Source organism: Rutidosis leptorrhynchoides, chromosome 8 (assembly GCF_046630445.1).
Source record: "Rutidosis leptorrhynchoides isolate AG116_Rl617_1_P2 chromosome 8, CSIRO_AGI_Rlap_v1, whole genome shotgun sequence".
Classification (NCBI taxonomy): Eukaryota; Viridiplantae; Streptophyta; class Magnoliopsida; order Asterales; family Asteraceae; genus Rutidosis; species Rutidosis leptorrhynchoides.
The window spans coordinates 356,409,714-356,432,810 of NC_092340.1; the positions used below are offsets into that span (position 1 = coordinate 356,409,714).

At 36.4% G+C, this 23,097-nt stretch overlaps 1 protein-coding gene across 1 annotated transcript; it reads left to right on the plus strand.

The window, feature by feature from the left end:
- Positions 1–5,552: 5,552 nt before the first annotated feature.
- LOC139864648 (uncharacterized) lies at positions 5,553–6,287 on the plus strand. The gene has a single exon (XM_071853224.1). The coding sequence runs from the start codon at positions 5,553–5,555 to the stop codon at positions 6,285–6,287; it is 735 nt and encodes a 244-aa protein (XP_071709325.1).
- The last annotated feature ends 16,810 nt before the right edge of the window (positions 6,288–23,097 follow it).

The following is a 23,097-nucleotide window of genomic DNA, read 5'->3' on the forward strand; positions in this document are numbered from 1 at the left end:
TTAAGGCGGCTCCCAAGTCTTTGGGTATGGCTGAGCATCAGTGGAAGACACTATGACCTTGTGAAAGGAGATGCCTTCCCGTCTTCTCCAATGCCTAAGAGTGTTAGGGACCTAAGTCCAGAAGTGTCGTTAGATCGTCAAGTAGTGGTGAAGAATGAAAGAGATAAGTGACGGTCATGAAAGCGTACGGGATACGGGTCAACTTGCAGAAACTGAACAACCTTCTAATGTTCATACGTTGTACGTGGCTAATTAGGGTGAGCGCGGGGGGTGGGGCGAGGTGCGGTTACTCCGACAAGTCATCACATATCTCCTTCTCCGAGGATCAACTTTAGTGGGCGTGTAATCCGAGGGGTACTCTTCCTAGATTGCGTGAAGTAATGTTTCGATCTCTAGAACAGTGGAACTGTAGTAACAGGTGGATTATAATACTAGTCCTTAGGGTTAAACGAGTGGGAAAAGGGTTCAGAAAAACATCTGAACTAGGAAAGATAAATTTTTCCAAGTCGGTACAGCGGATAGCAGACATGTAGCAAGAAACAGCATCAACAATAACCTAGGTAGTCTATTGCAGTACACAAAACGGTAGTAGATAGTAGTGTCATGCAGTAGTACCAGGTAACCAGTAGCATGCAGTAGTTTCGCAGGAACAAGTAAACGAGGAAGTTGTAGATTTGTCCTATTAGTGAATCCTACTCGACTCGGTCATGACACACTAATGCAACCTAATTCCCTACAACCAATGCTCTGATACCAAATGTGACGCCCTGTACAAAATCAATGTGTACAGATCATCAACAACAGGTCCATCACACGGTTACAACACTACATGCTGTTTTAAAACAAGTTTTGCATTCATGAAAAAGATAATGTCTTTACCAACGTCAAAAGTTTTACAAAAGATAACGTGCTTCTACGAATAGAAATAATTAATATAAGTACGTGACACAAAGGTCATTACAAAACCATAGCTCGTAAATATCATAAGTTGTGAATGCAAAATAAAAGTTCTATGATTGAGACATCTCTAAACAATGCAGCAGAAGTCTAACACAGCGAGTCTATAACAGCGGAAGCAAAATCGTCTAAGCACCTGATAAATAACATGCTTAAAAAGTCAACACGAATGTTGGTGAGCTATAGTTTAATTGTAAACAACAGTGCAATGTACACCACGAGATTTCGTATTCAAAACAGTATCTCAAATTCGTATGATAAAGTATATGCTTATCCGTGGGCACCCGGTAACTAACTTAACAAAGTAATATAAATATCACCCCCTAAAAGTACACTTGGCGAATGCGTAAGTTTACGAAGTATTAAACACCCGTTAAATGCTAGCATGACTAGCCCGAGTGGAGATGTCAAACCCTATGGATCCATATCTAAGATTCGCGTTCACCGGTTCATAAACCAACGACTAAACGTTACCGAGCTAAGGGGAAAATTTGTGCCGTTATGTCACCCACACATATATAAAGTTTAAGTACTCCTGTCTAGTATGTAAAACATAAAAAAAGGGCATGTATTCTCATTCCCAAAAATAGTTCAAGTAAAAAGGGAGCTATAACTCACAGTGAATGTGCGGTAAAATCGATACGAAAATGTAAGAAAGTAGTAAGTCGGTCCAAACAAGTAAGTTGGTCGATCCAAAAAGTTCCTCAACCTAAGTCAATGGTTACTAGGTCAGTAAATTGTCCCTAAAAGTTTAAAAGTAAATAAGTTAAGTCTTAAGTATCATCATCGTCATCATCATTCGTAAAAGATAAAGTAAGTTTTCAATAAGAATAGAGGTCTAAACAAAAGGTTGAATTCAATCAGATGCTACAACCTCTATACAAACTGAAAAGATGCGTGGTCAGTGGCTAAGGCTCCGTATGTGAGTCCTCTTACCGCTGTCAAATTTTCAGATCCTAACTCGATGTCGTTTGACCGTGGCGACGGTTCAAGCGCGAGTAGGTCAGAAATTTCAGCACGCGGTTACAAGGGCGTAGTGATTTTCGGAAGGCTATAAATCCTAAACCGTATATCGGATTTAGGCAAGTCTTAAACGAAAAGTCATCTACTCGAACCGAACTATCTGAAAATCAACTTTCCAGAAGCCCTAGGAGTCTGATCAGACCCTAAAAAATAGAAACAAGTGCTCTGGTGGGTTTCTTGGTGTTTGATGCTCATCACGATTCTCATCCTTGATGCGTGTAAGCTTCATGTAACAACCTCACATTGGGCCTAGTGGTAAATATCCTAATTTCCATTGTTTGTTATTATATGTTATTTTAATAACTATATGTATATAATTATTTAATTATATAGTTGAGTCCAGTTTGTGACAAGGGTCACAGAACAGGTTTATTTATTTAATTTGGAACTCGTTTAGACCACTTAATGTGGTGTTTCGTATTTCAGATAACTAGTAAACACCCGTGTGTATCACGGAAGAGGTTTCCTCTTTATGAAGAAACCCATTTGTGCCTTATATGCATCTGCTTCTTTTATTTCCATTTTTGGAAATTTCTATACACACACATACGATCCTAAATCTCAAAAACCCTAACCTTTGATTCTCGTTTTTGTGTTAAATTGAAGTTGGAAAATCATTCCTTGTGATTTCACGAATCTAACAAGGTAAAATAATCAGATTTTCATAGCCAAATCAGTTTGCAAAATGGGTTTTTGTTTAGGTTTTGGTAAAAGTGGGTTTTGAATCAAAAAGTGATCTGAATGTGTTGTTTATGTCAAATTGATGTTATAAAATATTTGTATATGAGTTATATATGTTTCCTAAGTGATTTGTAGTGTCAAAATAGTGCAAAAACGAGATTTGGAGTTAAAAATCACGAAAACAGCGACCTGATGATGATGAACAGCTCCCGTACGGTTGCAGGATGCATCCATACGGTTACGGGGTGTATCCGGGACATTTTGGTTGCATCCATACGGTTGTAGGGTGCATCCGTACGGTTGCAGGGTGCAACCGCGCGGTTGCAGTCTGGCAGATTTTTGGAAAACTTGTTTTGGCCGTAACTTTCAAACCGTACCTCTGTTTTTGATGAATAAACTACCGTTAGAAATGTAATGAGGTGTGGTAATGTTTTGAAACACTAAATCAAACTTTAATTTGAGTCAAAATAATGGGATAACACGTATGCCTCGTTCTACACGCGTGGGATAGTTGCAATTGGATGAGAAACCATGTAAACTTGTCATATATGAATATATTAGGCTATATTATGTTGTTTAGAGTATGAATTGGTGATTTTATTGGTAATATATGTACTAACTTGAGATATTGTATTCTCAGGTAATAAGGGAACGGAGAAGGCTCAGTAATATAAGACTTCTGAGTTCTTGCTGTTTATCTTGAGAGTGGGACTATCTTAACTATTATATGTATGTAGTAGCGGGTTATGCTACTGTTGTCCTACCATGTTATACTTGATGAGTTAGCATATGATGTTTATGCTTATGTGATGATTATGTGCACTTGGGTATTATCGGCTATGATGTCTAGTCGGTAATCAGCTTTGGGTATAAAGCTGAGCATAAGGTCAACCTTGCTGTCAGGTTGGGTTCAAGAGTTAATATTCGTGTAGTATAGTTTAAATGATGTATCCCCTGCGTACGGATTAATATGCGAGGGAGACAGTAACAGGAACTTTCGGTAAACTCTAGCTCGATCAACTAGTAGTTAATAGCCCGTACAAGCCGCCGAGCCTAGTGTTACCATTCTGGTTTACCTTGTTGATGCTATGTCATTGTGCTTAGCTTGATGTTAGATAGCTATGACTGTTAGGATAATTCCATTCACTTAGCTTTATGCTAATCCTCCACAGTTTCTCCCTTGCAGGTTAAGTTTTGCATGCTATAGTTTTAGGAGCTGTTGCTTTTGGATATGTTTGACAGGCTACACTCTGATGTTTATATTTTGATACCCATATATGTGTAAAAGTTATTTTTGGTTAACGTAACACCTGGATGACTGTAATAACTATGGTTTAATTAATTACTACGTATGGTTTGTAAATATCAATATATTATGTTTCCGCTGTGATTTAAAAAAAACGTACGGTGTTACAAATTGGTATCAGAGCGTAGGTTTGGCAACGTGTACACATGGATGTCATGTTCCCAAACCTTTCTTATGTTGTGTCAAACATATCCATGGGGTAGAGTTAAGTGAATGTGGAAGTTGTATGTTAGTCTTAGGTACTAACAAGTTATCCACTAAGCTTTGGTGAGATGATGTGCAGTACAGGTTAAAGACTACTGACGGACAACAGAATGTTCATGCTCCCCCGACCCCTGGTATCTTCAGAGCTCCGATAGAGGGTGAAATCTCATATGAAAATCAAGGAGAATACATCCAGAGGTTGGAAAGAAAGCTACAGGAAACTCGAGAAAAGATTACAGAACTAGAAAATACTCTTTCTGCACGTACCCTAGGGACAAATGTGAAACCGCCACCTCCTGGTTTTCCATTTCCCCAACATGGGCCTGCACCCACTGGGAGTTCATCTTAGCAACAACAACAGTACCAGTTTCCGTTACCTCCTCAATTCCAAACACTACAGCCTAATCAGATACCCCTCCAAACTGGAAATCAATATCCTAACCAGTTTATGTACACTTACCCATTGCAAATGATACCGCAACCAGTTGTTGAAACCCGAAAGAAATGTACATTTAAACAGTTCATGGATTGTAAACCCCCAGAGTATTCTGGAAGTACAAACCTGACAGACACCTTAGATTGGCTGCGCGAAGTGGATTGAGCATTGGACTTGTCAATGTGAACCTGAATTGCGTGTTACTTATGCAATCCGACTTCTGAAAAAGAAAGTAATGGGCTGGTGGGATTCTTTGACTGCCCAAGTGCCCAAAGAACAATTAAACGAAGTGACGTGGGAATAATTTTCAGTAAAGGTGTGCAAGCAGTACTGTACTCCTTACGAAATCTCCAAGATGAAGCGCGAGTTTATGAATTTAAGAATGACTGAGCAGATGTTAATTGATGAAGTGATCGAAAAGTACACAGACAAACTCCTCTTTGTACAACAATGGCTTCCTGACGAACAATCCAGAATTGATCAGTTTGTTGAAATGATATTGCCTGAATACCGATCGATGGTAAGATTAACAACAACCTTGCCACAAGTGTTTGCTATGGCAAGAATGGTGGAAGGAGACATTAAAGCCACTAAGAGTAAACAGAGAGAGCAGATGTCACTACCAAAATAAGCGACAAGCCAGACAAGCCAAATGAGTAGTAAATCTAGAAGATCTCATGGTAACCAACAAAGAGGTAGGGTTACCCAAAGCAGTAGTAGTAATTTAAGTCAGACAACGTGGTGCAATGTGTGTAGGTCAACACATGCTGGACCCTGTACAGAGTCGACAAAAAGGTGTATAAGGTGTGGAGCGATGGGTCATGATGTTCAAGTTTGTTCATTTCGAGAAAATGTTTGTTAGAATTGCAAAAAATCGGGTCATCGATCAGCTGATTGTCCTTCTGCAAGGCGAGTGAGCTCTGGGTAGGGGTCGGAGTAAGAACAATGTCAGTCGGAGGATCCTCTGCTTCTTCAACGGAACAGAAGCGAAAGAATCCTCCACCACCTGAAGCAAGAGCCTTTCAAATGTCGGTTGATACAGCTACTGAAACCGACGATGCGATTACCGGTATGTTTCTGATAAATTCTTTGCCAGCTCTTGTGTTATTTGATTGTGGAGCAAATCGCTCTTTTGTGTCTGTTACACTATGTGATAAGTTGAAATTTCCTATCAACGTATTATCTGACCCTTTAAGAATAGAAGTGGGTGATGGTAGAACGGTTCCAGTCACAACCTCTGTGTCTGGAGTAACCATTGAAATAGATGGAAATGAATTCCCTATTACTTGTCTTGTTATGCCTATACCGAGCTTTGACATCGTATTAGTTATGGATTGGTTAGGCCGCCATAAGGCAAGTATAAAATGTGATAAGAAAATAATTCATTTTCCTTTGGCCGATGGGACACGGGCTGTGGCCCAAGGTGACCGGAGCGGGTTTAATTATCCATTAATTTTGATGATGAAAGCTAAGAAATCGTTAGCCAAGGGGTGTGATTCATTTCTAGCATATGTGATCGACGGAAAGAAAGAGAAGAAATCCGTGTTCGATATCTCGATAGTGGCCGAATTCCCAGAAGTCTTCCCAGATGAATTGCTGGGTTTACCGCCAGTTAGGGAAGTAGAATATAAAATCGAGTTGTTGCCGGGATCCACACCAGTTGCTAAAGATCCGTATTGATTAGCACCATCCGAGATTCGTGATATGATGTCGCAAATTCAGGAGTTGCTAGATCGTGGGTTTATTCGGCCAAGTTCTTTGCCATGGGGTGCTCCAGTGTTGTTCGTGAAGAAGAAAGACGGAACTCTCTGTATGTGCATTGATTACCGAGAACTAAATAAAAGAACGGTGAAGAACAAGTACCCATTGCCGAGAATTGATGATCTGTTTGATCAGCTACAAGGGGCATCGTACTTCACTAAAATTGATCTACGATCAGGTTATCACCAGGTTCGAGTAGCCGAGGAAGATATTCCAAAGACAGCATTTCGTACAAGATATGGTCACTACGAGTTTTTAGTCATGCCGTTCGGGTTGACAAATGCGCCAGCAATATTCATGGATTTAATGAATCGGGTGTGCAGACAGTTTCTCGACAAATTCATGATAGTATTTATCGATGATATTTTGATTTAGTCAAAGACAAAATCAGAACACGCTACACATCTGAGACAAGTGTTAGAACTGTTGAAACGAGAAAGGTTGTACGCTAAATTTTCTAAATGTGAGTTTTGGTTAAGAGAAGTACAGTTTTTGGGTCACGTTATCTGCCAAGAGGGTATCAAAGTTGATCCATCTAAAATAGAAGCGGTAATGAATTGGAATTCACCAAAGACTCTGACAGAGATTAAGTGTTTTCTAGGTTTAGCCGGTTACTACCGAAGGTTTATTAAAGATTTCTCAAAGATCGCGGGTCACCAAGTTAACCAGGAAAGATGTAACTTTTCGATGGAGCGATGAGCAAGAAAATGCCTTCCATACATTGAAACGGTTGTTGTGCTAAGCTCCGATTTTAGCGTTACCTGATGGTACAGAAGATTTTGTTGTGTATTGTGATGCGTCATTAGCCGAATTGGGTTGTGTGTTAATGCAGAGAGAGAAAGTTATTGCCTATGTCTCATGACAGTTGAAAACTCATGAGAAGAATTATCCGACACATGATCTAGAGTTGGCTGCAGTTCTATTTGCGTTGAAATTATGGAGACATTATCTTTACGGCACTCATTGTGTGATTTGTACTGACCACAAGAGTCTTCAGTATATATTTTCTCAGAAAGAATTAAACATGCGTCAGAGACGGTGGCAAGAGCTAATCAAGGATTTTGATTGTGAAATTCGTTATCATCCAGGAAAGGCAAATGTAGTTGCAGATGCTTTGAGTCGAAAGAAATCCACTGACAATGTAAAATTCATGCGAATTGAGATTGTGTCAGATTTGATTGATCGATTAAAGATAGCACAATTAGAAGCCTTGAAGGATGAACATTTGAAATCTGAGATATTAGTAAAGCGAAAAGTGGATTTAATTGATGATTTTTGTGGATTAAAGACTTTGAGTAACAGAATTCGGGTTCCTTTGCTAGGAGGATTGAGGGATTTAATCTTGAATAAAGTGCACAAATCAAGACTGTCTATCTATCCTGGAAGTACGAAGATGTATCATGATTTGAAACCTTTATATTAGTGGCCAACAATGAAGAAAGATATCGCGCATTACGTGGAAAAGTGTCATATATGCGCTCAAGTAAAAGCTGAACATCAGAAACCTTACAGGTCATTACGTCAACTTGAGATTCCTCAGTGGAAGTGGGAGCACATAACGATGGATTTTGTAACAAAGTTACCCCGAAACCAGAAAGGTCATGACATGATTTGGGTGATAGTTGACAGATTGACTAAAAGAGCACATTTTCTAGCCACAACTGAGACAGCTTCACTCAGCAAGTTAGCCCAACTATATGTGAATGAGATTATAGTTCGACATGGAATACCATTATCTATTGTATCAGATAGGGATTCGAGGTTCGTGTCTAATTTTTGGCAGAGTTTACAGGAGAATTTGGGTACTCGAGTTAATCTCAGCACAACGTATCATCCTCAAATAGACGGTCAAAGTGAACGTACTATTCAAACGTTAGAGGATATGTTAAGAGCTTGTGTATTAGAGTTTGGAGGATCATGAGATTCTCATCTACCTTTGATTGAATTCGCTTATAATAACTCGTATCACTCTAATATAGGCATTCCGCCCTATGAAATGCTCTATGGTCGATGCTGTAGAACGCCGACTTATTGGTTAGAAGCTGGAGAGAAACAGTTTGTGGGTCCAGAGATTGTACAGTTAACTGCAGAGAAAGTGGCAATTGCACGCGAGAAATTGAAAGCCGCAAGAGATAGACAAAAGATGTACGCCGATCCGTGCAGACGGCCAGTTATTTTCACCGTAGGTGAGCAGGTATACTTGAAAGTATCGCCTTGGAAAGGAGTCATTCGTTTTGGTAAAAGAGGCAAATTAGCTTCGAGGTACATTGGGCCGTTTAGAATACAACATGTGTTGAATGATCAGACAGTAGTATTAGATCTTCCTGCTGAGTTAGCTGGTATTCATAACACATTCAATGTGTGTTATCTTCGTAAGTGCAAAGTAGATGATGAAAGTCAGATTCTACCACTGCAAGATTTGAAAGTTGATATGAATAAGAAGTTAGTGAAAGAGCCTGTAAGAATAGTATACAAGAGGATTACTAAGTTACGGCATAAGCAGATATTGATGGTATTAGTTGAGTGGCAGCACAGCTTAGGTTCAAACCTGACATGGGAGACAGAAGAGTTGATGAGAACTCGTTACCCTCATTTGTTTGACCTTGACCAGATTTCAAAAACGGAATCTCCTTTAATGGGGGTAGATTTGTAACAACCTCACATTGGGCCTTGTGATAATTGTCCTAATTGCCCTTGTGTGTTATTATATGTTATTTTAATAACTATATGTATATAATTATTTAATTATATAGTTGAGACCAGTTTGTGACAAGGGTCACAGAAGAAGTTTGTTTATTTAATTTGGACCTCGATTAGACCACTTAATGTGGTGTTTCGTATTTTAGATAACTGGTAAACACCCGTATGTATCACAGAAGAGGTTTCCTCCTCATGAAGAAACCCCTTTGTGCCTTATATGCATCTGCTTCTTTTATTTCCATTTTTCCAAATTTCTATGCACACATACGCTCCTAAATCTCAAAAACCCTAACCTTTGATTCTCGTTTGTGTGTTAAATTGAAGTTGGGAAATCATTCCTTGTGATTTCATGAATCTAACAAGGTAAAATAATCAGATTTTCATAGCCAAATCAGTTTGCAAAACGGGTTTTTGTTTAGGTTTTGGTAAAAGTAGGTTTTGAATCAAAAAGTGATTTAAATGTGTTGTTTATGTCAAATTGATGTTAGAAAATGTTTGTATATGAGTTATATATGTTTCCTAAGTGATTTTTAGTGTCAAAATAGTGTAAAAACGAGATTTGGGGTTAAAAATCACGAAAACAGCGACCTGATGCTGATGAACAGCTCTCGTACGGTTGCAGGATGCATCCGTACGGTTACGGGGTGTATCCGGGACATTTTGGGTGCATCCATGCAGTTGCAGGGTGCATCCGTACGGTTGCAAGGTGCAACCGCGCGGTTGCAGTCTGACAGATTTTTGGAAAACTTGTTTTGGCCGTAACTTTCAAACCGTAACTCCGTTTTTGATGAATAAACTACCATTGGAAACATAATGAGGTGTAGTTTCTAATGGTGAAGTTTTGAAACACTAAATCAAAATTTAATTTGGGTCAAAATGATGGGATAGCACGTATGCCTCGTTCTACACGCGTGGGATAGTTGCAATTGGATGAGAAATCATGTAAACTTGTCATATATGAATATATTAGGCTATATGATGTTGTTTAGAGTATGAATTGGTGATTTTATTGGTTAGATATGTACTAACTTGAGATATGGTATTCTCGGGTAATAAGGGAACGGAGAAGGCTCAATAATATAAGACTTCTGAGTTCTTGCTGTTTATCAGGTGAGTGGGACTATCTTAACTGTTATATGTATGTAGTAGAGGGTTATTCTACTGTTGTCCTGCCATGTTATAGCTGATGAGTTAGCATATGATGTTTATGCTTATGTGATGATTATGTGCACTTGGGTATTATCGGCTATGATGTCTAGTCGGTAATCAGCTTTGGGTATAAAGCTGAGCATAAGGTCAACCTTGCTGTCAGGTTGGGTTCAAGAGTTACTATTCATGTATTATAGTTTGAATGACGCATCCCCTGCGTCCGGATTACTATGCAAGGGAGACAGTAACAGGAACTTTTGGTAAACTCTAGCTCGATCAACTAATAGTTAATGGCCAGTACAAGCCGCCGATCCTAGTGTTACCATTCTGGTTTACCTTGTTGATGCTATGTCATTGTGCTTAGCTTGATGCTATATACCTATGACTGTTAGGATAATTCCATTCACTTAGCTTTATGCTAATCCCCCACAGTTTCTCCCTTGCAGGTTAAGTTTTGCATGCTATAGTTTTGGGAGCGGTTGCTTTTGGATATGTTTAACAGGCTACACTCTGATGTTTATATTTTGATACCCATATATGTGTAGAAGTTTTTTTTGGTTAACGTAACACCTGGATGACTGTAATAACTATGGTTTAATTAATTACTACGTATGGTTTGTAAATATCAATATATTATGTTTCCGCTGTGATTTAAAAAAAATGTACGGTGTTACACTTCATGTGTACAACTCTTTGATGTTTTAGCATCACTTTGACCAAGTTTCAACCATCAACACACCATGTCAAGACTAAGGCGAAATACAACTCACTTAAGAGTTTTAGATGAATGATGAACCAAGGTTACATCATGTTCTTAGTCTCAACACAAATACAAGTTTTATTCAAAATTTAAAGCTACAAACTTTGATTCAAATCAAGCAAGCATGAACTTAGTTACATAAATTAGATCAAACAAAGAAATGAAACCCTAAGCTAGGAAGCTTGGATCCCTTAACAACAATTATGAGATTTCAAAGCTAGAAAGCTTGAATCTCTTATGTCCTTGAAGATCTTCAAAGAAAAGAGCTAGATCTTCAAGTTTCATTAAGATCATAAACACAAGTTTTGATCTTTTAATAAAATAAGGTGATCTTAAGCTATAAAGCTTAGATCCATCAAAGTAATGAAGATCCAAAGCTAGAAAGCTTGAATCTTTTATGTTCTTGAAGATCTTTAAAGCAAAAGGTTAGATCTTCAAGTTTCATGAAGATCATAAACACAAGTTTTGATCTTTTAACAAAAATAAAGAGATCATAAGCTAGAAAACTTAGATCTAACAAAGTAATGAAGATTCAAAGCTTTCTAGCTTGAATCTTTCATGTTCTTGAAGGATTCAAATCAAAGTTAGAATCTACAAGATATAACAAGATCAAAAAGCTTGATCTCATGATGATGATGATGACGTGTTTAATAAGAAAAGAGAAGAAGAAGAAAATTTAAGAACTTACAATTTTAGTGTGAAAAAGACTAGAGAGAAAATTAGAGAGCAAGTGTGTGTAAAATGAGAATGAAATCAAGTGTGAAATGAAGGATGAGGCTTGCATTTTACAGTGGTGGTGGGGTGGCTAGGCCGTAGGTCTTGGGGGAATAAGGGGGAAAACTTTTTGTTTTTTATATGGTGGTGGTACAAAGGTGGTGCTTGTTGTTGGGATCCCATGCAACATGTGTTGGAAGCTTTGATAAGCCCAACACACCCACTATAGAGGATCTAGACTATACTAGACTCACTACACCAACACTTTAACGTTGATTAGCCTTTAATTTTATGAATTCTTAGTGCACAATAGTACTTAGGCGACAGTGTCGACCATATATCATTTAGGCGGTATAACTGACCATGTATCACTTAAGCGACAGAGCCGACCATATAAGAAGAACAACACAAGTGTACTATGAACTTAAACACAAACTAAGGCTTAACCGGGAAACTTAACAAAGAACACTTTTATTAATACAAAATACAATTACTTACTTACAAGCTTTTCTTCTCTACTCACACTCTTCTCACTTCTTACTTCTTCTCTACTTCTCAACTCACTCTTTTCACAACTTACTCACAAATGAAATCACCACCCATATTTATACTACTCCATGGAAACTTCTACACACTAGATTTTTCCATGGATAAATATCTAGATATTTTTACCACATAAAAATATCTAGATTTTTCATTTTAACATCTAGATTTTTCTTCATATATATATATATTAATATCTAGATATTTCTTTTACATTTTAATATCGAGATATTTATATACATTACTAATTCCATATTATCTAAATTTGCATTGTATTTTAACACTCCCCCTCAATGCAAATTTTCTTCCAACGATGTCTTGCAGACCATTCCAAGTGCTTCTCTGAATTGTAAACTTCGTTTTACTTAGGCTCTTGGTGAATATATCTGCAACCTGTTCATCTGTCTTTGTTGGCATCATCTTGATCTCCCCTTCAAAAACCTTCTCACGTACATAGTGATAGTACACTTCTATATGTTTTGTTCTTGCATGGAAGACTGGATTCTCTGCTAATCGAATAGCTGATAGATTATCACAGAAAAGTTTTACTTGATAATTTGTTGATTGATGAAGATCTTCCATTAGTTGCTTCAATCAAGTAATTTCTTGTGTTGCTGATGATGCCAATCGATATTCTGCTTCAGTGCTTGATAAGGATACAGTTGGTTATCTCTTACTGCACTATGATATTACTCCCGATCCAAGACTAAACATGTATCCAGTTGTTGACCGTCGTGTATCATAGTCTCCAGCATAATCAGCGTCACAATATCCAGTCACCCGACATTCTTTTGTTCTCTTATATAAAATACCAAAGTTAATAGTACCTTTAATGTACCTTAAGATGCGTCGTACAACATTAAGGTGAGGCTTCTTCGGATTGCTCATGTATCGACTAACCACTCCAACTGCATAAGATATGTTTGGCCGGCTTAGTGTGAGATAAATAAGACTTCCGACCATCTTTCGATACATGGTAACATATTGAAGACTTTTTCCTTCATCTGCTCGTAGTTTTGTATTCGGATCCATCGGAGTTGAGATAGGTTTGCAATTAAGCATTCCATACTTTTGTAAAAGATCTTGTGCATATTTCTATTGTCCCAAAAATAATCCTTCTCTTTTCTGCTCTATTTCGAGTCCAAGAAAATGTTTGAGTTCTCCAAGCTCCTTCGTATGAAATCTGATGGACAGATTCTCTCTTGTTCTTTAGATCTCCTCATAGTGATCTCCTGTGTTGATTAAGTCATCCACATATACTAGCACTATGGCTAGTTTCTGTAGTGACCTGAACTTTTCCATGATTATATATTAAATAAAAACTATATTTGCATGATTAAATGTTTCCAACATGTTAAGCAATCAAACTTGTTAAGACTTGATTATTTGAAATGAGTTTCATGTAGACAATTGACCACCCAAGTTGACCGGCGATTCACGAACGTTAAAACTTGTAAAAATTATATGATGATATATATATATATGGATATATATATATATATATATATATATATATATATATATATATATATATATATATATATATATATATATATATATATATATATATATATATATATATATATATATATATATATATAGTTGATATGATATTATGATAAGAAAGTATCTCACTAGGTATATTAACAATGAGTTATATACATAAAATGAGACTATTGAATTAAGAAAACTCGAAACGATAAATATAATGATTATCGTTATAACAACGTCTTACTAAATACATATGTATCATATTAAGATATTAATACACTATGTTTAACATCATGAAATGATAATTACATATATCATTAAGCATATTAACAATGAACTACATGAGTAAGATGAGACTACTAACTTAAGGATTTCGAAACAATATATATATGTAACGATTATCGTTGTAATAGTATTTTACACATATATATATGATATTAAGATATATTAATACACCATGTTAACATGTTAACATAACAATTTAACATCTCATTTAAGTGTAATAATAATGGATCAATTACATTTAATAAGATCGTTAACTTAAAGGTTCCGAAACAACACTTACATATAACGACTAACGATGACTTAACGAATCAGTTAAATGTATATACATATAGTGTATTAAGATGTATTAATACACTTTTGGAAGACTTCATGAAATATATCAAAGTACTTCTACTTAACAAAAATACTTACAATTACATCCTCATTCATTTTCATCAACAATTCTACTCGTATGCACCCGTATTCGTACTCGTACAATACACAACTTCTAAGATGTATATACTATTGGTATATACACTTAATCATCAACTCCTTAGTAGCCCATATGAGTCATTAAACATGTGAGAACCATCATTTGGCAACTAGCATGAAATATCTCACAAAATTACAAAAAATATTATAAATCATTCATGAATTATTTACATGAAAATAAACTTACACATCCTTTATATCTAATCCATATACCAATGACCAAAAATACCTACAAACACTTTAATTCTTCAATTTTCTTCATCTAATTAATCTCTCTCAAGTTCTATCTTCAAGTTCTAAGTGTTCTTCATAAATTCTATAAGTTCTAATTTCATAAAATACAGAATACTATCAAGTTTGCAAGATTACTTCCAAGCTTTCTAATCCAATCCAAGTAATCATCTAAGCTCAAGAAATCTTTCTTATTTATAGTAAGATACCTTTCTAATACAAGGTAATACTCATATTCAAACTTTGATTCAATTTCTATAACTATAACTATCTTATTTCGAGTGGAAATCTTACTTGAACTTGTTTTCGTGTCATGATTCTACTTCAAGAACTTTCAGGCCATACAAGAATCCTTTGAAGCTAGATCAATTTTTGTTACTTCCAGTAGGTTTACCTACTAAACTTGAGGTAGTAATGACGTTCATAACATCATTCAATTCATATATATAAAACTATCTTATTCGAAGATTTAAACTTGTAATCACTAGAACATAGTTTAGTTAATTCTAAACTTGTTCGCAAATAAAGTTAATCCTTCTAACTTGACTTTTAAAATCAACTAAACACATGTTCTATATCTATATAATATGCTAACTTAATGATTTAAAACCTGGAAACACGAAAAACACCGTAAAACCGGACATACGCCGTTGTAGTAACACCGCGGGCTGCTTTGGGTTTGATAATTAAAAACTATGATAAACTTTGATTTAAAAGTTGTTCTTCTGAAAAAATGATTTTTCTTATGAACATGAAACTATATCCAAAAAACATGGTTAAACTCAAAGTGGAAGTATGTTTTTCAAAATGGTCATCAAGATGTCGTTCTTTCGACGGAAATGACTACCTCTTTAAAAAATGACTTGTAACCTGTATTTCTGACTATAAACTTATACTTTTTCTATTTAGATTCATAAATTTAAGTTCAATATGAAACCATAGCAACTTAAATCACTCAAAACGGATTTGAAACGAAGAAATGACGGGTAAAACAAAATTGGATAAATTTGCTAGTTTTAGCTACGAAAATTTTGTAACAAATCTAGACTAAACATATCCTAACTAATTTATATTGTATTATACATATTATGAAATTTTAGGATACCATAGACACGTATACAATTTTTTGACATATCATATCGACCCATCTATATATATATTTCAGAACAACCATAGACACTCTATATGCAGTAATGTTTGAGTTAGCTATACAGGGTTGAGGTTGATTCCAAAATAATATATATACTTTGAGTTGTGATCAAGTCTGAGACTTGTTGACACTGGGTCGTGGATTGATTCGAGATAATATATATTGCTTTATTTCTGTACATCTAACTGTGGACAACTAGTTGTAGGTTACTAACGAGGACTGCTGACTTAACAAACTCAAATCATTAAAACGTAATAAAAAAGTTGTAAATATATTTTGAACATACTTTGATATATATATACATATTTGTTATAGGTTCGTGAATCGACCAGTGGCCAAGTCTTACTTCCCGACGAAGTAAAATCTGTGAAAGTGAGTTATAGTCCCACTTTTAAAATCTGATATTTTTGGGATGAAAATACATGCAATTTTATAAATGTTTTACGAAATAGACACAAGTAATCGAAACTATATTCTATGGTTGAATTATTAAACCGATTATGCCCCTTTTAGCTTGGTAGCCTAAGAATTAGGGAACTGACCCCTAATTGACGCGAATCCTAAAGGTAGATCTACGGGAACTAACAACCCCCATTCTGGAATTTGGAATGCTTTAGTACTTCGAGTTTATCATGTCTGATGGGTGTCCCAGAATAATGGGGATATTCTATATGCATCTTGTCAATGTCGGTTACCAGGTGTTCACCATATGAATGATTTTTATCTCTATGCAGTTTGTGAAATGTCTGATATGAGATGTGTTATAAAAATGAAATCTTGTGGTCTATTATTATGATTTGATAAAATATAGGTTAAACCTATAACTCACCAACATTTTTTGTTGACGTTTTAAGCATGTTTATTCTCAGGTGATTATTAAGAGCTTCCGCTGTTGCATATTAAAATAAGGACAGGATTTGGAGTCCATGCTTGTATGATATTGTGTAAAAACTGCATTCAAGAAACTTATTTCGATGTAATATATTTTTATTGTAAACCATTATGTAATGGTCGTGTGTAAACGGTATATTTTAGATTATCATTATTTGATAATCTACGTAATGTTTTTTTAAACCTTTATCGATAAAATAGAAGTTATGGTTGTTTTAAAAATGAATGCAGTCTTTGAAAAACGTCTCATATAGAGGTCAAAACCTCGCGACGAAATCAATTAATATGGAACGTTTATAATCTATATGAACGGGACATTTCAGTTGGTATCCGAGCATTGGTCTTAGAGAACTAGAAATTGAATTAGTGTGTGTCTAACCGAGTTTATTAGGATGCATTAGTGAGTCTGGACTTCGACCGTGTTTTCTTTAAAAACGATTGCTTAACACTTTTTGTTGGAAACTATATATTATTAACATGTAAATATTATGTGATATATTAATCCCTTAACGTGTTTGATATTGTGTGATAGATGTCTACCTCTAGTACAAATCCCATCGACTCAACTAATAATAATGAATAGTCGAATATATTTTGGGAAGATTCACAAATTCCCGAAGAGGAACCAGAAGAAGAGGAACCGGAAGAGGAGGAACCTGAAGAAGAGGAACCGGAAGAAGAGGTTCCGGAGGAGGAAATATTAGGAACCACAGAAAAACAGATAAATAAAAGAAAATCCTCAACCAATGGACCAAAGTTAATAATGGTCAATGGTGTTTCCGCCGAGGAAACAAAATATTGGAAAGATTACCAATTTTCCAATGAATCGGATCCCGATGAGGATTCCGATGATGTTATAGAAATTACCTCGACCCAATTTGAAAAATCAAAAGAAAATAATAAGGGAAAGGGCATCAAAATAGAGAAATCTGATTCCAACCCCGATGAACTTTATATGTAACGTCAACACCCGTATTTCTTAAGTTGTAACAATAACCCGGGAACCTCTAAGCCACCAGGTTTTTCTAAACCATTTGTGAAGACAACGGCTCGTATTAGAGGAACATCATATATCCCTAGAAAATTAGCAAACGAAACAGGTCCGAAGAAGAAACTAGTGAGTCGGAATAAAGAGTTGTAATCATGAGGTGCAAAATATGTAAAATAAGTGTGCTTGTATTTTTCTTGTCGTATGTGAAAATTGCTTGTATTATTTGATACTTATCTTTTACAAATCTAACTCTCATCTATTTTTAAAGTATAAAAATAAAAAATGGATGTTAAGGATAGACAACCAAAAATTTTAGAAGACATATCCGGGGACATGATTGATGAAATCTTGTCTAAAGTCGGTCAGAATTCGTCGGCACAATTATTTACGGCAAAATTAGTTTGTAGAACATTTTAAGAACGTTCCAGGCATGCCTTAGTTTATAAAAGGTTTTCATTTGAAAGATAGGGTATATCACATTGGGGACACTGTAAGTTACGCCGTGTTTTCTTTAAAGCGTTAAATGTGGGGAACCCAAATGCAATTTTACGCTACGGGTTAAGAACCTATTTTGACTCAACATATCCCAACGTAGGACTTCGTGAGTTAGAAAGAGCTTCTAACATGCAACATAAAGAAGCATGTTATGCTTACGGGTTAGTGATGTTCGCTTCTCACCAAAGTGAGAAAAAGAACATCGGATTACAACTTTTAAATAAAACCTTCCCACAAGTATCGGATTCAGTAGTTGAGGTGAGAAACAAGGTTTTTAGATTATTACGGGGCTGTTGGGCATTACGAAACCCTCGTCCCTTTGACGACGTTACAACATGCTATCTTGTCAACGGCCACAACGCTTATGTTTCACAAGACCAAGGATGGGAAGTAGTCTTAGTAAAACCAGAATGCATGACTTGTTTCTGGACTTATGAATTACGTGTTTTTATTGTCTTTGCTAAATGACTTGCGTATTAACTAGGAATGTTGTCACAACTATTTTGTATCAAAGTGACTGTGTGCTATATTTCATTCCTTATGTATAATAGCGGTATTGTAAGTTTGTAAATTTTTGTATAAAAGTTTGAACACGAAATATTATTATAATCAGTTTTTCATATAGAATTGTAGTAGTTGAATGGTATATTAGCTACTAAGTATGAACTTAACGGGTAGGTACTACCCGAATTAAAACTATAAAACGCTAATATGAAGAAAAAGCTTTTATAAATGAGTTCATATTATGCTACGAAATACTATTGACTACTCTTAATATTCTATATGATTAACTTAATTCTTTTGGGCTATTTTTGAAGGAAATGGCACCGACGACTCATCAGAATTTGAACATGAGCGAGGAAGACTTCCGTGTTTTCCTTGCAGCAAACATAGCCGCATTACAGGCTGCAATGCAAAACAACAACAATAACTCGGAATCTAGCAATGCAAATAACTCCACAAGAAATCGTGTAGGATACTCCTACAAAGAATTCATTGCCTGTAAACCTCTGGAATTCGATGGAACCGAGGGTTCAATCGGATTGAAACGGTGGACCGAAAAGGTTGAATCGGTGTTTGCCATAAGTAAGTGTACTAAAGAAGACAAAATAAAGTACGCTACACATACCTTCATAGGTACGGCGTTAACATGGTGGAATACCTATATAGAACAAGTGGGACAAGATGCTGCGTACGCACTACTGTGGTCAGCATTCAAACATCTGATGACTGAGCAGTATCATCCCAGAAGCGAGGTCAACAAGCTAAAAGCAGAGCTTAAGGGATTACGAACACAAGAATTCGATATTTCCACGTACGAACGACGATTCACGGAGTTGTGCTTATTGTGCCCGAGAGCGTTCAAAGATGAAGAGGAGAAAATCGACGCATTTGTAAAAGGGTTACCAGAAAGGATCCAAGAAGATATAAGTTCACACGAGCCCGCTTCCCTACAAAAGGCGAGTCGAATGGCTCATAAACTCATAAATCAGATTGAGAAAAGAGTTAAAGAGCAGACGGCCGAAGAAGCCAACACGAAACAAATCAAAAGAAAGTGGGAAGAAACCAGTGACAAGGGTCACAATTTTAACAATCAACACAACAATCACAACTTCAATCGCACCAATTATCGCAACAACAAACGCAACAACAATCGTTCTAACAACAACTACAACAACCATCCTAACAACAATAACCACCACAAAAATCGTCCCAACATCAATAACAACCGCAACAACAACAATTCCTATAACAATAATAATCAGAAAAAGCCATGCCAAAGGTGTGAAGAGTACCTCCCGAATGAGTTCTGCACGACATTTTGTACCAAGTGTAAAAGAACTCACCGTGGTGCGAGAAAGTGTGAGGTCTACAGCCCAATGAATAACAGAAATAAAAGAACAGATAATGTCGGAACAAGAAATGCCGCCTTTGTTTGTTATGGATGTGGAAAACCGGGCCACAGTAGGAGTAATTGCCCGAACCCATAGAAAAATGATGGGCAAAGTCATGGAAGAGTTTTCAATATTAATACAGCATAAGCGCAGAAAGACCCGGAGCTTGTTACGGGTACGTTTCTCATTGACAATAAATCTGCTTATGTTTTATTTGATTCGGGTGTGGATAGGAGCTATATGAGTAGAGATTTTGGTGCCAAATTAAGTTTTCAATTGACGTCTTTGGATAATAAATATTTACTTGAATTAGCAAACGGTAAATTAATTTCAGCAGATAATATATGTCGGAATCGAGAAATTAAACTGGTTAGCGAAACGTTTAAGATTGATTTGATACCAGTAGAGTTAGGGAGTTTTGATGTGATAATTGGCATGGACTGGTTGAAAGAGGTGAAAGCAGAGATCGTTTGTTACAAAAATGCAATTCGCATCATACGAGAAAAAGAAAAACCCTTAATGGTGTATGGAGAAAAGAGCCGCGAAGCTAAATCTTATTAGTAATTTGAAGGCGCAAATACTAATAAGAAAATGTTGCTATGTTGTTCTAGCACATGTCGAGAAAGTACAAATCGAAGAAAAGAACATCAATGATGTTCCCGTCGCAAAAGAGTTTCCCGATGTATTTCCAAAAGAATTACCGGGATTACCTCCACACCGATCCGTTGAATTTCAAATAGACTTGGTACCAGGAGCTGCACCAATAGCCCGTGTTCCATATAGACTTACACCCAGCGAAATGAAGGAACTCCAGAGCCAATTACAGGAACTTTTAGAGCAAGGTTTCATTCAACTAAGCACGTCACCATGGGGAGCCCCTGTTTTGTTTGTCAAAAAGAAAGATGGTACATTCAGGTTGTGTATCAACTACCGAGAGTTGAACAAACTTACCATCAAGAATCGTTACCCATTACCGAGAATCGATGACTTATTTGATCAATTACAAGGTTCGTCAGTTTATTCGAAGATTGATTTACGTTCCGGATATCATAAAATGCGGGTGAAGGAGGATGATATTCCGAAGACTGCTTTTAGGATACATTACGGTCATTACGAGTTTATGGTTATGTTGTTTGGTTTAACTAACGCACCAGCTGTGTTCATGGACCTCATGAACCGAGTGTGTGGGCCATATCTTAACAAGTTTGTCATTATCTTCATCGATGACATACTTATCTACTCAAAGAATGATCAAGAGCATGAAGAACATTTGAGAAAAGTGCTAGAGTTGTTAAGGAAAGAAAAACTGTACGCTAAGTTTTCAAAGTGTACATTTTGGTTGGAAGAAGTTCAATTTCTCGGTCACATAGTGAACAAAGAAGGTATTCAAGTGGATCTGGCAAAGATTGAAACCGTTGAAAAGTGGGAAACCCCGAAAACTCCGAAACACATACGCCAATTTTTAGGATTAGCTGGTTACTACAGAAGATTCATCCAAGATTTTTCCAAAATAGCAAAACCCTTGACTGCATTAACGCATAAAGGGAAGAAATTTGAATGGAAGGATGAACAAGAAAAAGCATTTCAATTGTTGAAGAAAAAGTTAACTACGGCACCTATATTGTCATTGCCTGAAAGGAATGATGATTTTGTGATATATTGTGACACCTCAAAGCAAGGCCTCGGTTGTGTATTAATGCAACGAACAAAAATAATTGCTTATGCGTCTAGACAATTGAAGATTCACGAGCAGAATTGTACGACACATGATTTGGAATTAGGCACGTTGTTTTTGCATTAAAGACTTGGAGACATTACTTATATGGGGTCAAAAGTATCATATATACCGACCACAAAAGTCTCCAGCATATATTTAATCAGAAACAACTGAACATGAGGCAGCGTAGATGGATTGAATTGTTAAATGATTACGATTTTGAGATTCGTTACCACCCGGGGAAGGCGAATGTGGTAGCCGACGCTTTGAGTAGAAAGGACAGAGAACCTATGCGGGTAAAAGCTATGAATATAATTATTCGTACTAACCTTACTACTCAAATAAAGGAGGCGCAGAAGGGAGTTGTAAAAGAAGGAAAGTTGAAGAATGAAATACCTAAAGGATCGGAGAAACATCTTAATATTCGGGAAGACGGAACCCGGTATAGGGCTGAAAGAATTTGGGTACCAAAGTTTGGAGATATGAGAGATGGGTTAAAACCAAAAATAGGCTACAAAGTTACACAAATTTACCGATGTCGCCCACAAACTCATTTCCGTCCTACTGTCGCCTACAAACTTTCAAAAAGTGTTCCAATGTAAACAAAAACTTTCAAAAAGTGTACCAATGTAAACAAAAATGACTTGCTACCGCCTAAACCGGTCAAAATTGACACATGTTGTTCGTGGATTGGATCTTAATTCATAAAAATAAAAAAATATTCAGGTCAAAATTAGTATGTAACAGGTCAAAACGTCAAAATGTTGATATTAGCACATTTTTTCAAAGTTTGTAGGCGACAGTAGGACGGAAATGAGTTTGTGGGCGACATCGGTACATTTGTGTAAGTTTGTAGCCTATTTTTGGCTTTAACCCATGAGAGAAAAGGTACTTAAGGAAGCACATAAAATCAGATATTCAATACATCCCGGAGCGGGGAAAATGTATAAAGATCTCAAGAAACACTTTTGGTGGCCGGGTATGAAAGCCGATATTGTTAAATATGTAGGAGAATGTTTGACGTGTTCTAAAGTCAAAGCTGAACATCAGAAACCATCGGGTCTACTTCAATAACCTGAAATTCCAGAATGGAAATGGGAAAACATTACCATGGATTTCATTACTAAATTGCCAAGGACTGCAAATGGTTATGATACTACTTGGGTAATAGTCGATCGTCTTACCAAATCAGCACACTTTCTGCCAATGAGAGAAGATGATAAAATGGAGAAGTTGGAGCGATTAT

What these genes read in the sequence shown, in the direction of transcription:
- LOC139864648 (XM_071853224.1), top strand. Translation starts at nt 5,553, where the DNA reads ATGTCAGTCGGAGGATCCTCTGCTTCTTCAACGGAACAGAAGCGAAAG.